The 14754-nt window shown below is 41.9% G+C and overlaps 1 protein-coding gene across 1 annotated transcript; it reads left to right on the forward strand.

Annotated features, from left to right (window-relative positions):
• Positions 1-3155: 3155 nt before the first annotated feature.
• atp6v0b (ATPase H+ transporting V0 subunit b) lies at positions 3156-14308 on the forward strand. The gene is made up of 8 exons (XM_083653806.1): positions 3156-3379; positions 3979-4027; positions 4340-4423; positions 7127-7204; positions 7399-7468; positions 7747-7798; positions 9954-10144; positions 11870-14308. Exons 1-8 carry the CDS (start codon positions 3295-3297, stop codon positions 11894-11896), a joined length of 636 nt encoding a protein of 211 aa, XP_083509932.1. The 5' UTR covers positions 3156-3294; the 3' UTR covers positions 11897-14308.
• The last annotated feature ends 446 nt before the right edge of the window (positions 14309-14754 follow it).

The raw sequence follows: 14754 nt of genomic DNA on the forward strand, positions 1-14754 counted from the left end.
TTGGCATGAAGAGATGACAGCATGCAGCCAAAACCCGGACATGGATCGAGTGGATCGGAGCTTCGAAAGGCAGAATGTCATTGAGTAACTGCAGTTCACCAATGAGCAGGTTGTGCATAATTTTACGCTTAAAAGGCGTGGTTATAATGCTTAAGGCTGCATGTAGCGCCGACACCAAAATATCGATTGGGCCGGTCCACGCCCACACTAATCTGCGCTGCGCCTGGCACTAAGCGCAGTTTTTAGGCCGTTGCAACGATAGAGGGCACTGTCTGAATTCCATGCAGGCTGCCAAAGTGGGCCAAGAAGCTAGCCTGCGGATGACGCATTTTTGTAGGCTTACCCAGAAGTCCCTGCACTTCCTGGTTCCTTCATCTAAAAGTCAATGGGATTTTTGTATGAGAATTTCGGTTAAATGTCTGAAATAAGGTCTGTGGTTTAAAAAAAAACGAAACGGCGAACTTTGTTTAAAAAATCTTGATTTTCAGAAAACGCTTCATAAAAGTGATCCTCAGAAGATTATCTTGCTGAACACGAAATTCGCCGTTTCATAAACTTTTGTTAACCACAGACCTTATTTCATAGCCTGGTTAAAACCATCTGGATTTGTTTGGTTCCGTGGATCCGTCTGGGCGAGCTGTGCACAGTCATTTCAGTGGGTGGGAAGTAACCAGTCCTTCAGCCAATGAGCATATAGCAGTCAAATTCAAATCCACTCGGAAGAACGGCAAAAACGTTTTCCGCAGAGAAACAGTTGCATACACCTGTTCTTGTTTATTGTTGTTATTGAGTCTATTTCAGCAAAACACTGCACTTATGGCTGTGTTAACTTGACGAACGTTGACGTTACTGCTCCAGCCGGAGAGCCATTACTGTTTTGCCAGCGCGGTTCATGATTGGCCAATTACAATATCAACTACGAGGCAGGTCCCTGATTGGCCCATCCGCCTTGTGGATTCTGAAAATGCAAAAAAACTTTTAGACGAAGGAACCAGAAGTGTTAACATCCAGGTCTTCCAGACTCATTCCTGCGGTTCTCTATTATCATATACTGTAAATATTCCACACTGTCTCACATAATACTGGGTCCCTTCATATTCTCTCTGCCACATGGGAAACCTTACATCACCATGACGTTTCACCCGTTTATACTCTTATGTACACACTTTACCTCTCCCAGATTGTACAAGGTAAAATGTATTTGTATTTCTTTTTCTTTATTTTATTTTACTTTACTTTAAGTGAAAAATGGACAGGAGAGAACATTGAAAATGCTTTTGCCTCGCCCCCGTAATACATGTCGCTGTGCTAAGGGGGGGTGGGGGGATATTCCACACTGCCCCAGAGATGATTATAGTGAATTGGCTTCAGAGAGAGCAGCCATCACACAGTTGCTCAGGTCTGCTCTTGTGGATCATTTGCTCACTGCATCTTTGAGCAGCAGCAGTTTACAGCTGCTGTATGTGTTTCTGGCAAAGCAGGCCTAGACACATTGCAAAGCTCTCCACCTGTGCTCCGCTGGCCCCTCTTGCCACAACAATTCTGTTAAAAATGTTCCCACAGCTACAACGTGTGGACTCCATCTTACAGATTGCTGTCAGGGTTGCGGTTGCCGTCACAGCAAAACATGATCACCGCACCTGTAGATCTTCTTGTCTCCAAGAATTATTCCTTTTCGACCTCACTAAGTTGTTGATGTGAACAAAGCAAACCAAATCATCACATATATTTGGGCAGCAGGGTATCTGAACCCTGACCTCCCTGTGAGGTGGGGCTAAGTAAAACGAACATTTCCCTGTGCTACTTCTGTGGTGTGGAATTTTCCGATGGTCCCACAGTATATTCCATACTGTACAGTTGTAACTAATCCAAGACGTGGTGTATATACTGCATGTATACAGTATATAAAAAGGAGGGAAGATTCTAGGCTTTTTGCCATAATCGCTGGAGGGCAATGACATGCTGCTCTAACATCTCAAAGGAAAAGAGTCCACTGAGATCAGTTTAGCATACACTGTTGACTTAATTCCCATAGTCTTTTATACAGTGTCATCTACTCATAAAATATGAGCATGAGATAGTATAGTATTTCTTGTCTCTCAAGAAGATAATATTACACGTAGCCTACTAAGAATATAAGGTCCGAGGTTTGGCTGGATTTCATACTAAAGCAGATGTTTCTGTGCAGAAAGAGGAGTTGTGCTGTGAGTCAACTTAACGGTGACTATTTGATTTTCTGAAATTCAGATCATTCAGATACACTATCGAGTAGTTTTCAGTGTTGAAATCACAGATCAATGCAATGAATAGAATAAATACCCTGATGATCACTCTTCAAAAGGTTTCTATCTATTGACAATTTGTGAATCGTTTATTCTGAATTCATCACGTTCCAGTTTCATGAAGGAATGTTCATAGAATAGAAACAGATAGAAAGGACCCCTCCGCCTGGTGAATACAGCACCTTATATACATTCATACACGCAGCTGTCAAAACACAGTCAAACATAACTACATAGAAAATAATGAATTCAACAAATCATATTTAATAATTCATTTATTTCCAAGTAAATGTTGATAATAATTCATTTATGAGGACATTCCTTCCTACAGGTAGGTACAAGGGTACAACCCCTACTGTTTTCATGGTCTTTTCAACAACTCCAAGAGCGACATCTAGCGTCCACTACGAGCGCTGCATATGTAGCTTGCCTTCCTAGGACACATTCGGTTGCTGCCTTATCCTCTTCATCTTTTATGCTATAAATACAATATCTGTATGGCACAATATAAAACCAAAATGCTGCTTGTACCTGACGAAGAATGAGCAATATTACCTCAACACGTAGTTTCTACAAGGATTGCAACCAACCATTGAGATATATTATTGCAACACCGGCGCACAGCAAATCTGCCATTTTGGCCTGAAGGAGAGACACATCTGATTAGCCGTCATGGTTCTGTGTTGTTGTCCCATTGGCCAAGGACGCGGTTTTTTTCAGGCCAAGATGGCGGCAGCGCTGTTGTCAAAAAATTACTACGCTTACATTCAATGCTCTTCGGACGCAGCCTCCCAGTCGTCACGCTTTTTTTTGGTCACATGCTAGTCAAGCTTGATCAGCTGACATAGCCCAGCTTCCCTTTTCGATGCTCTTCGGGTTTTCCTCCATCGATTGAAGCCAAGACGCCTGTAAAACCATATTAACGTTATTTACGTGTTTGGGAGCCTTATTGGCGTCAGAACTGAAAACTGAGCCAAATATATCTGGCTGCTAACTTTACACCGCTGGATAGATGCTACTGGAGTGGATGATGAACGGACACGCCATTCTATACACCGGGGTCACTTTGGCCTTCTGGAGCACCATACTAATAGTCGGTAAGGTGATATTTTCCACCTAACGTAGTCGGAATGATGGAATTCGCGAACTAAACACTAACGCTATATTTGTTAGACCTGCGTATCAAGGACAGTGATTTCATTCATACTGTCGATGTTATGGTGTGTATGACTTATCGTGTTTGACAGCTGCCTTGGGGATCCGACTAAACGCTGGGTGGACAGCGTTCCATCTTGTTAGTATACTTGATTTTAAGCAAGATTCGTGCATATTGGTAATTAAAACGCTATTTGACACCGAAACAATCATTATTGCGTAATAATATCGAAATTATACAATGTCGAAAGACTTTGACACTCTGCTAATGTCATGTAGCAGTTAGCTTAACGTTACATAGCAGCTGAGCAAGCTAACGCACTTCTCATGTGAGGGTGAGTTATCACACTAGGGCTACACTTTCTTTCCATGGCTTAAACTGCATTAATTGTGATTCTGCGTCATACAAGAGACAGGTTATTTTCATCTTAAATATATGAATCTCAACGTCAGGCATGGACATGCATGCAAAAATCTACATTTATGTATTTCATATTCATACCAGTAGTATTTTAAGACTGATTTCCTTCCTCTTGTTTAGGTATTTGCTACACGATTTTTGACCTAGGATTCCGCTTTGATGTGGCATGGTAAGTAGTCCTTGCATAAAGGTGCCATATCTGCAATTCAATAAACATGTTTTGGATGGCTTTTGTACAAAACAATCCTTTATCATGGATTTCAACATGGGGCCTAAATACATTTTCAATGTGTTTTGAACCACCCTGACATGTCCCCCTTGACCCAGTAGTGATTGATTGATTGATTGATTGATTGATTGATAGATAGATAGATAGATAGATAGATAGATAGAATTACACTGGTCTTGGTTACAACACCAAAGCTTTGACTTTGGCAGCACTGCAGTGTAGTTTGAATAAGGTGTCCCTCTTCTCTCCCAGGTTCCTGACAGAGACTTCTCCTTTTATGTGGGCCAACCTGGGCATTGGCTTGGCCATCTCGCTGTCTGTGGTAGGGGCAGCCTGGTGAGTACTCCACAAGGAATACAGCTCAAAGTGCTTACTGCACCCTCTCCGTCAGGTGCTGCGAATATGTAAGCCAGGGGCGGTGCTATATTGAAGGCCTGGATGCACCAGCAGATTAAGCCTAATTATCACTTTTCTTTTATGCTCTTAACTGGATGCTCCCATCACATACTGCTGGTGTGAGATTTGAAGTGTCAGCAGCAAAGTGACCTGCTTTTCACACAGCACCCATTCTCTCACTATGATGGTTTAAAGCCCCCCTCCACTCACTTTTTCCTACCTGTACAACATTGATGTTCTATGAAAACATGCATGTGCTGTAACAACGCACGTCATCATTTGCGCCAAAGATCATCTATTGGTAAGAACCGAAGGCTTATACCTTGTTCCACTGCAACATCATGGCGTGAGCACTGTTGTCCAAAAAGCATAAGAGCCTCGCTCCTGCCTTCGATATACGATCTTTGTCTTCCTTCCAGCCGGTAGACCGGAAACAGTATGGCTGCCTCTACTGTATCTCCTCAAAATGTTCATCCAGAAGCCACAATATTGTTATAAATATCAACAACCAGCCAACAGATATCAAAGCTGGTGACTTATATGGAAAAGATATGGAAAGAGCGTAACTCGAACTGGTTAAAAGTGACTATTGCTGCGTTTTGACCCAGAACACTTGTTAGCAAACGTAGCAGCCAAAACTGACTGGAGGGGGGGCTTTAAGTTACTGGAGCACATTTTCTTTTGTGATATAAAGAAAAAACTCCCATGACCTGTACTGCAGTCTGCTTACTTCGTGATTTGGATATTGAATTATGAGGTTCTAGCTTCTAGCTGACCTTTTTGTCAAAACTGACTTAGTCTCATGCACCTATTCGAGTGCTTATTGACATATGTGTGGTGTTACCTTTTGAATAATGATTTTTGAGTTTTTGAGAATTCCCAAAACCAAAGGACCCATCACTATTTAACTCAAATGGATGCTGAAATGTTGAAGCTCAATATCTCAGAACTATCCTGAAGGCAGATAGAACTTTGTAATTCTAAGCTCACGTTTCGTCCTTTGTCAGTCATTTTGCATTCAAATAGACAAATGATTATTGTACTTCCATAAATCTTGTGGAAAAACACTTCTTAGTATCCAAAATCTACCAAAGTTGGAGCAGATGTGCCAAGGTTGTTTGTTGGCGTCAGTAGTGTTGGGCCATTGAAAATGATTTGTGTTTTTGAACATTTAAATTAAAATTTTGTCAATTGAGTAGAACAGAAAACTCCCGCACACCGTCTCCCTTCTCTGGAGAATATATTTTATTCTTGAATGGACAAACGCTTCATCAAGTGTTATTCCAATAAGATGTCAGACAGTTATCCATTTTGAATCCCTAAAGTGGTTGTGAAACACTTTTAAGGGGAAGATAGAAAATGACTCATCCTTCAGTTACGGTTGAAGTGCCCTTGTGCAAGGCTCTTAATGCCCAGCTGCTCCAGTTGCCATTAACAGTGGAAGATTGCAGTACCGGGCATTTTCCAGCTGTTGTGTGTTTAATAGTGTAGAAAGGGGACTTTGCGGAAAAGGCTTAACCTTCCCTGCGTAAATAGGTAAAAAATAAACCCCAGAATACATGTATGTATTTTAAAGCTAATGTCTAAAGGGAATCTAAAGGGAATGTCTTTATAGATGTTAAAGATCACACGAAGTAGAAAATTGCATTTTCTTTAAGTCGACAGGATGACAAATCCATAAAAGAAATACGCCTACAAGAGATTTTTGTGCTCCAAACAGTCCGTTTTTCCCCCCTGTTAACACTCTGAAAAGTAGCTTACTCAGCCTGCACTCGAGGGGTGACATTTAGTTTTACGTCTCTTTGTGAGTTTGATGTGCTGCGCCGGGACTTGTTTGTTGGAAAACATGCAGACGAAGCACTGTTAGGCTTAAGCTCGGCTGTGATTTCAAAAAAGGCACAATAAGCCCAACAATTTACAGCAAGTGTGGTCATAAAATCTGTTTGCTACAAACATATTTTACCGCTACTTGTTTGTTCTTCTCAAATTCTAAAACTAACTCCCACCAATGTTCCCTTTTTCTCAGAGGAACTGGAGATGAACCGAGCTCAGATTACATTTTACATTGTGGTCTTTTACAGAATGATTTCCTCTTTCTGTAAACACTCAGAAAACATCATGTAGGATTGTGGAAGTGGAAAAATCCTAGAATTAGCAATCCAACAACACCCTCTGACACAGAGTTGTGTTCCCCTCTAGTTGGAAATAGCAGGTGAAACAATATCCATGAAATAAGTTCCGTTCACATTAAATGGTGCCAAAACATTTAATGTTGTTTCTTTTTTATGTTTAATACAAACTACTGGTAAGCATTTTTATGTCTACTGGTCACAGTGGATGATGAATAAAACAAAATCTGACAGTCACTTTCACAATTGAGCTAAATATGAATTAGGGTAGGACCTTCAAACAATGATTATTTACCTGCCAATGTTGCTTAGTGCAGTGGAAAAACCCACCAGCCACAGCTGGCATTTATCAGACTGTTTGGCTGTTAATTTCGCAGCCTTTTTCAGAATAGTTGTAAGAGTAGAGATGATGAGCAGTTCCTTATTGCTGTAGCCTCTTAATCCTTGTATCACCTGGTAGTCCTCTGTCGTGTTGAGGATGCTGTGTTGATTGTTGTTGGCTTGTGCTTTCCAGGGGAATCTACATCACTGGCTCCAGCATCATTGGCGGAGGTGTCAAGGCTCCACGGATCAAAACCAAGAATTTGGTCAGGTGCTGTAGGCTCCTTTTACGACAACACTTTAGCACTTCAGGCCGCCCTCTGACCGCTGTGTCGATATGTGTAGCTTGTAATGTGTGGCTTTTACAGCAACAGAGGCAACAAATTACTGCTTTATTTTATTATCCTGTAGTAACTGTATAGATAACTGATCTTTCTCTCTTTCTCTGTCTCATTCCCTCTCTAGCATCATTTTCTGCGAAGCCGTTGCGATCTACGGGATCATCATGGCTATTGTCATCAGCAACATGGCAGAGGTAAGTAAGAAGCCTTTTGTTATTTAGGTCGTGATCAAGGATAGTGTGCAGTTTATTTACTGTACTGCTGCCGAAAGCAGAGACCATGACAGACAAGGAGGACTGTTGCACACGGAACAGCACAAGCATAAATTGAACCTGGGTCCATATGGGACAGCCAGTACTAACAGCTTTTGCCCCGAGCAGGAAGGAAGTTGACTATGACGTTGGAAAACTGAGCAAGGCTATGTGAGCGATTTTATAAAAATATAAATAAATAAACCTCTCTTCTTTTGTAGAGCTTCAGTGGAACAACACCTGAGACTATTGGCGCAAGGAACTACCAAGCTGGTAAGAAAATGGGCATAACGCTACTGAATACTGGAGTTAAAGACAAAATCCACTCTAAAAACACAGCCACTGATGATCTACCTTGCATTTCTAGGCACCTTGTGTTGGGAGTATTTATTTATCTTATTCCCATGATAACTGGCCCAAGGTGGCTGGCTTCACATCACATTGAGATATGTTCAATGCAGCTACAACATTGTTTCATAGCAGAACATGTTTCTACTATATAACACGTCAATGGTAGAAGTCTGTTTTTGGCGTCAGTCCCTCTGAATCCAAGAGCAATGGAGTCTGTCGAGCCATCAATAATCAACAGTCATACCGGAGGATGTCTACATTACCAACAGTAGCCTCAGTAAACCATAATGTAAACAATCATACAGGGGGATATCCCTACCAACAGTAGCCTCAATAGACCATAACTTAACGGTCATACAGGGGGGTGTCTCTACCAACAGTAGCCTCAATAGACCATAATGTAAACAATCATACAGGGGGATATCCCTACCAACAGTAGCCTCAATAGACCATAATGTAACAGTCATACAGGGGGGTGTCTCTACCAACAGTAGCCTCAATAGACCATAATGTAACAGTCATACAGGGGGGTGTCTCTACCAACAGTAGCCTCAATAGACCATAATGTAACAGTCATACAGGGGGGTGTCTCTACCAACAGAAGGTGCAATAGACCATAATGTAACAGTCATACAGGGGGGTGTCTCTACCAACAGGAGGTGCAATAGACCATAATGTAACAGTCATACAGGGGGGTGTCTCTACCAACAGGAGGTGCAATAGACCATAATGTAACAGTCATACAGGGGGGTGTCTCTACCAACAGGAGGTGCAATAGACCATAATGTAACAGTCATACAGGGGGGTGTCTCTACCAACAGAAGGTGCAATAGACCATAATGTAACAGTCATACAGGGGGGTGTCTCTACCAACAGGAGGTGCAATAGACCATAATGTAACAGTCATACAGGGGGGTGTCTCTGCCAACAGGAGGTGCAATAGACCATAATGTAACAGTCATACAGGGGGGTGTCTCTGCCAACAGGAGGTGCAATAGACCATAATGTAACAGTCATACAGGGGGGTGTCTCTGCCAACAGGAGGTGCAATAGACCATAATGTAACAGTCATACAGGGGGGTGTCTCTACCAACAGAAGGTGCAATAGACCATAATGTAACAGTCATACAGGGGGGTGTCTCTACCAACAGAAGGTGCAATAGACCATAATGTAACAGTCATACAGGGGGGTGTCTCTACCAACAGGAGGTGCAATAGACCATAATGTAACAGTCATACAGGGGGGTGTCTCTACCAACAGAAGGTGCATTAGACCATAATGTAACAGTCATACAGGGGGGTGTCTCTACCAACAGAAGGTGCAATAGACCATAATGTAACAGTCATACAGGGGGGTGTCTCTACCAACAGAAGGTGCAATAGACCATAATGTAACAGTCATACAGGGGGGTGTCTCTACCAACAGGAGGTGCAATAGACCATAATGTAACAGTCATACAGGGGGGTGTATCTGCCAACAGAAGGTGCAATAGACCATAATGTAACAGTCATACAGGGGGGTGTCTCTGCCAACAGAAGGTGCAATAGACCATAATGTAACAGTCATACAGGGGGGTGTCTCTACCAACAGAAGGTGCAATAGACCATAATGTAACAGTCATACAGGGGGGTGTCTCTACCAACAGGAGGTGCAATAGACCATAATGTAACAGTCATACAGGGGGGTGTCTCTACCAACAGAAGGTGCAATAGACCATAATGTAACAGTCATACAGGGGGGTGTCTCTGCCAACAGAAGGTGCAATAGACCATAATGTAACAGTCATACAGGGGGGTGTCTCTGCCAACAGAAGGTGCAATAGACCATAATGTAACAGTCATACAGGGGGGTGTCTCTACCAACAGAAGGTGCAATAGACCATAATGTAACAGTCATACAGGGGGGTGTCTCTACCACCAGGAGGTGCAATAGACCATAATGTAACAGTCATACAGGGGGATGTCTCTGCCAACAGTAGCCTCAATAGACCATAATATAATGCAGCCACAAGGCACGTTGCATTTTGAGTAAGGTAAACTAAACTAAATGCGACCGATTTGGCTCCTGTCCCAATAGGCTACTCCATGTTCGGTGCTGGTTTGACTGTGGGCTTTTCCAACCTCTTCTGTGGCATCTGCGTGGGCATTGTGGGCAGCGGCGCGGCCTTGGCGGACGCCCAGAACGCCAGCCTCTTTGTGAAGATCCTCATCGTGGAAATCTTTGGCAGTGCGATCGGCCTGTTTGGTGTCATCGTCGCCATTCTGCAGGTGAGTGTGACGGACTGCTTACTTTTTTATGAATATCTTCTTCACCACATTTTTAGTTTTCTTTAGGGTATGAATTGAGGCTGGGCGATATGGGTGAAATCATTATCACCAGAATGTTATCTGAAATGATAAAATTATATTGTAATTTTAGATAATTATATGAATTATATACAGTATATATATTCTTTGTTATCTATATATCATAATATGGCTTATGTATGCAAAATCACATTAAATAATCAAACTGATGTTCACTGGCTTTAACTGCATGGTAACGTTAAAGGCCCATTCACACTTAGAAAGGGAATTATAAAAAGATGTAAGATAAGAAGAAGAAATTGTTGCACACAAAACAAAAGAAGCTAGTTAAATTGCTACCTTTTGCTAGCATGATGCTAACAAAATAGCAGGATCTCTTGGTCAACCTGACCACAAATGTGCTATTATCCTATGTTTTTAATATGACTTGAGAGTTAACAACAGACCCCTCCAGTAGCTTGTTGAAACCCGTTTAGCCACAGTGAAGTCGCAGGTGTTTCTCTCAACATGGGCTGCAGGAGACTTTACTCTTTGATCCACACTATATATGGTGTGCAGAGTCTCCTACAGGTAAAGAAATTAATACTGTAGATTAACTTGGTGACCATTAGTACATTAGCGCTCATATAAACAAAGCACAATAATGTAATGAAAGCACCATAATATGATCTGTCATCTCTCTTTTGCGGCAATGCATGGACCCAAATCCTATATCGTTATTTAGTTTAGCGAGCAGGTAAAATAAAAGTACGTCATTAAAATAATCATGCTCAAATTTTTCTCTGAATATTCAGCACCAATTACAGTGTGAATGCTTGAGCAACAGCATATCGTTATATTTTATAGTTACTTTTATAGCTGTCAGCTGTAAGTGTGAGTGGGGCTTTTGTGTGAAACAAAACCGTAGCGTCCTTCACCACGTCCGCCGAACAGACGGTGCTCATTCCTCCCGTGCCTCCTCGTCATCGTCGTCCTCATCGCTCATTTTTACCGTGCCTCGTTGGTTCACTCTCGAGGTCTCGCTCGCAGATGCAGTTCGGCTGCTGCAGCCTCGCCCCCACTCAACTGGTATTGAGCAATTGCGCACCGCGCCTTTTTTGCCCAATAATATTGGTAGGATGTAATTCCACTGAAAGATGATGAAGAAGATGATATTGAATTGTTGCCAGCCCTAGTAGGAATAAATAGCAGCTGATAGGTAAACACAGGCTAATAATGCTGCATTCCAGTGCACTTTGGAAATATTGTGTTTGCCGTATTTACGAGTTACGAGCACATGAACAGCCCTCCAATGCCATATTTACAAGTGGGAAACTTGGGTATCATCAAAATTTCCCAGCTTCCCACTCGTAAATATGACATTTCCGAGGTGCACTGGAATGCAGCGATATCTAAAACGTCTCGTTTATTTCCTTGCAACCTCTCCTTGACCCTTGTTGCAGACTTCTCAGAGATCTCAAGGCAAAGATACTCTGTGACTCTCTCTGCAACCAAATCAACCTATGGGTACAAATAAAGTAACCTTGGCCTTTTCTGCCTCCACAAAGTTCTAGGAGTGTCATATCAGAAAGGATGATCAAGCTTTTTGTTTAGTTGTGCTGTTGGAAAGTGTTAGATTTGACGTCTGTTTTCAAAACTTTTGTAATAACTATGCGGTTCCATTCCCCCCCCCCCCCCCCCCCACAGACGTCGAAAGTAAAGATGGGAGACTAGAAGATTTATCCAGAAGATGAGAGGATTATAAAGACACTGCTGGAAAATAAGATGGATTATTGTGTAAATACATCGTAAATTATTTAAATGTATTTTTTTTTTGTCTGATTTGTTTTTAACCATCATTTGCTGAAGAGTGGCACGTGCGCAGACTTTTTTGTCTTACAAGAAACACAAAGGTGTGGTGAGTGATGGTATTTTTCATGCAGTTTGCCACATCTCGCCTCACCTGACCAATGAACCCACGTTGAGCTCAATGAACGGATCAGTAGGAGCAGAAATGTGAATATTTTTAAGGATCCTTGAAGAAGAATTTGTTTGCTACTATTTCATAACACCAGCCAGTTTGTAGTGGAACAGATGGTGGCTCCAGACAAATGCTGGTAGAGGAGGTGTAAGGTTGCATGATGGTAGAGGAGGTGTGAGGTGGCATACTTGCCTGATTGGAATTCACAACAAATGATAGATAATACAAATTAATCTGCAGGAAGAAAAATAACCCCCCCAAAAACTCATCTTGCTGCATTTTAGCAGTCTGTAGTTTTATGCCATCTTCCTTTTTCTGACCACTCTTCATGTATGATTGGTTAAAAATGAGACTATAGAGTATTTGAAAATATTTGTGTGTGTGCGTGTGTGTGGGTGTATATACAGGACACGTGATTTTTTTTTCTTATTATTTTTCCTGTGAAGCATGAGGGTGTTCACCATTATATGTACTGTAGCCTGGTCTGTCAGTGTTTTTGTTTGTTTGTTTCTTAAGCAAGTGGTCCTTATCCACACAGTGGCCCAAACACAGTGTTTATCAGGCGTCTCGCTGTAGGACTGATGTAGAATCGATGAGGTTTCAAGGAATAGGAGACTTAAGTACTTATCCGGGGATCACTAGTAAAGTCTGCGCGGACAAGACAAGACTTTAAGTCAAGAGGCGAAACAGGGTCAGCGCTCTGTCGCAGATCAACAGCTCTGCTCCGTCCACGATGCCTCTGTGTCATTCCATTCATTATGGCTCCCAGCCGTTTTAGCCCAAAACATTTACAGCACGAAGATCATCTCCGTTTGAAACGCAGCAGCCACTCAGGGTCCTAGCTGCCTCTCTTTACCTTTTTTTGAGTTCAATTTTAACAAGGTGTTGATCCGTTTCAATAGTTTTTTTTAAATAGGATGAATTGGATGTCAAGTGGAGAATCGGCTCAAAAGACTGTTGCTCCAAAGCATCTTATATGTAGTCACAAAATCATCTTTTGCTGGCTGTATACATCAGCCTCGTTGAAGTAGAAGTCATTGGAGCAGAGAACTTTGTGCTAAGTAATGAAAAACCCAGGCCCGTCTCGTGCAACTTGGGAGCTTATTATACAATCTGAGGTGGGGCGGCCGGTTCACAGAACTCTGCGAAAATGGCGGACTCCATTGCATAATCAAAACAACTTCCCTAATACTGACCTTGTGAATTATTTTCTAACTATGTAATCTCCTTATTTGTTGGTGTTTGTATTGAAACGGACTGAGAGTGTGTGTGTGTGTGTGTGTGTGTGTGTGTGTGTGTGTGTGTGTGTGTGTGTGTGTGTGTGTGTGTGTGTGTGTGTGTGTGTGTGTGTGTGTGTGTGTGTGTGTGTGTGTGTGTGTGTGTGTGTGTGTGTGTGTGATCCAACCAAATTGGCCCTGAGAGAGACTTGCATCTGGGCGGCTAGCAGCTTGAGTGGGTGGCAAAATTAGATTTCCGCTACATCACAACACAGCAATCGTTAAATACTTGTCACCCAGGTCTGTGTGTGCTTTAATATCGACTAGGTAACGATGCAATGTTCCCAGCTATTTCCTATTGATGGTAGCTTGTAATTCTGAGTAAAAGGGTTATTTCCCCGAGTTCCCTAAAGTGTCCAAACCTTCGGCTGCTACTGTGGCTCAGAGAAGAACGAAGATTGTGTGCCCCAATTGCAGAATGCACATAACATTCAGTATAATGCCAAGGTTCATGTGTATTGACTGAGACTTTGTAGGTAACTAGCCCTTTTTATTATTTCTAATGCATCATTCCACGAGTCAGAGACATTTTATGATGACAGACCATGGCTGCTTGTGAATCATCTCAAATCTTCCCTTGTGGTTTTTCCTTGAGCCCCCTCTTGTAAAAGTCTGAAGGAGAAAAGAGTAAGTGTCGCAAAAGAAGTGGAGTGAAAAGTTGGATTGTCTTTTCTATATCTTAACCCTCAGCCTCCCGTAAATGTCTTAGCAAGATCGTCTTCATCTCCCAAAAGGTTTACAATGAAGCTAAGATGTTTGTGGGACCCTAAGCTCTGTATGCAGCCCTAGGCTTCAGTGACACTGTAGTTGGTACCGTATGTATGTACGTTATGTTGATGTGTTGGTGATTTAAAAAAAACAACCCAAATGTCTCATTGTTTTGACATTGTGTATAATAACAAATATGGATCTTCCTTCTGGCTTCATAAATGTCCTTGAAAAAAATTAAATGTTCCAATCAAGATCATTTCTGTTGTTGCTGCTTATTTTACCCTTCAAAGCATTTAGTGTTTTGGTCAGTCCTATGGTCAAATTCAACAGTCTTATTATCATAAGCTGTGGTTGTGGCTGTGCGGTAATAAATGTGATCCATTGACCTGATGCAGGCCACAAATCAAAGTCAATCATCAAACTGCTGATGATCACTTAATTTATTTAGCCAGCAGTGACTGCTTTTTTTTTCCACTAGATGGAGCAAGAAATCATATTCTTGAACAGACTGGCTGAGTTCCGATGGTCCTAAAGTTGCTGTTATACATGCAACTCACAGATGTGCTAAGAGAAAATGGCCCTTTAGAGTTTATACTCAACAACCATAGCTGTATTTTACACAT

This window comes from Poromitra crassiceps, assembly GCF_964638095.1.
Source record: "Poromitra crassiceps genome assembly, chromosome: 17".
NCBI lineage: Eukaryota > Metazoa > Chordata > Actinopteri > Beryciformes > Melamphaidae > Poromitra > Poromitra crassiceps.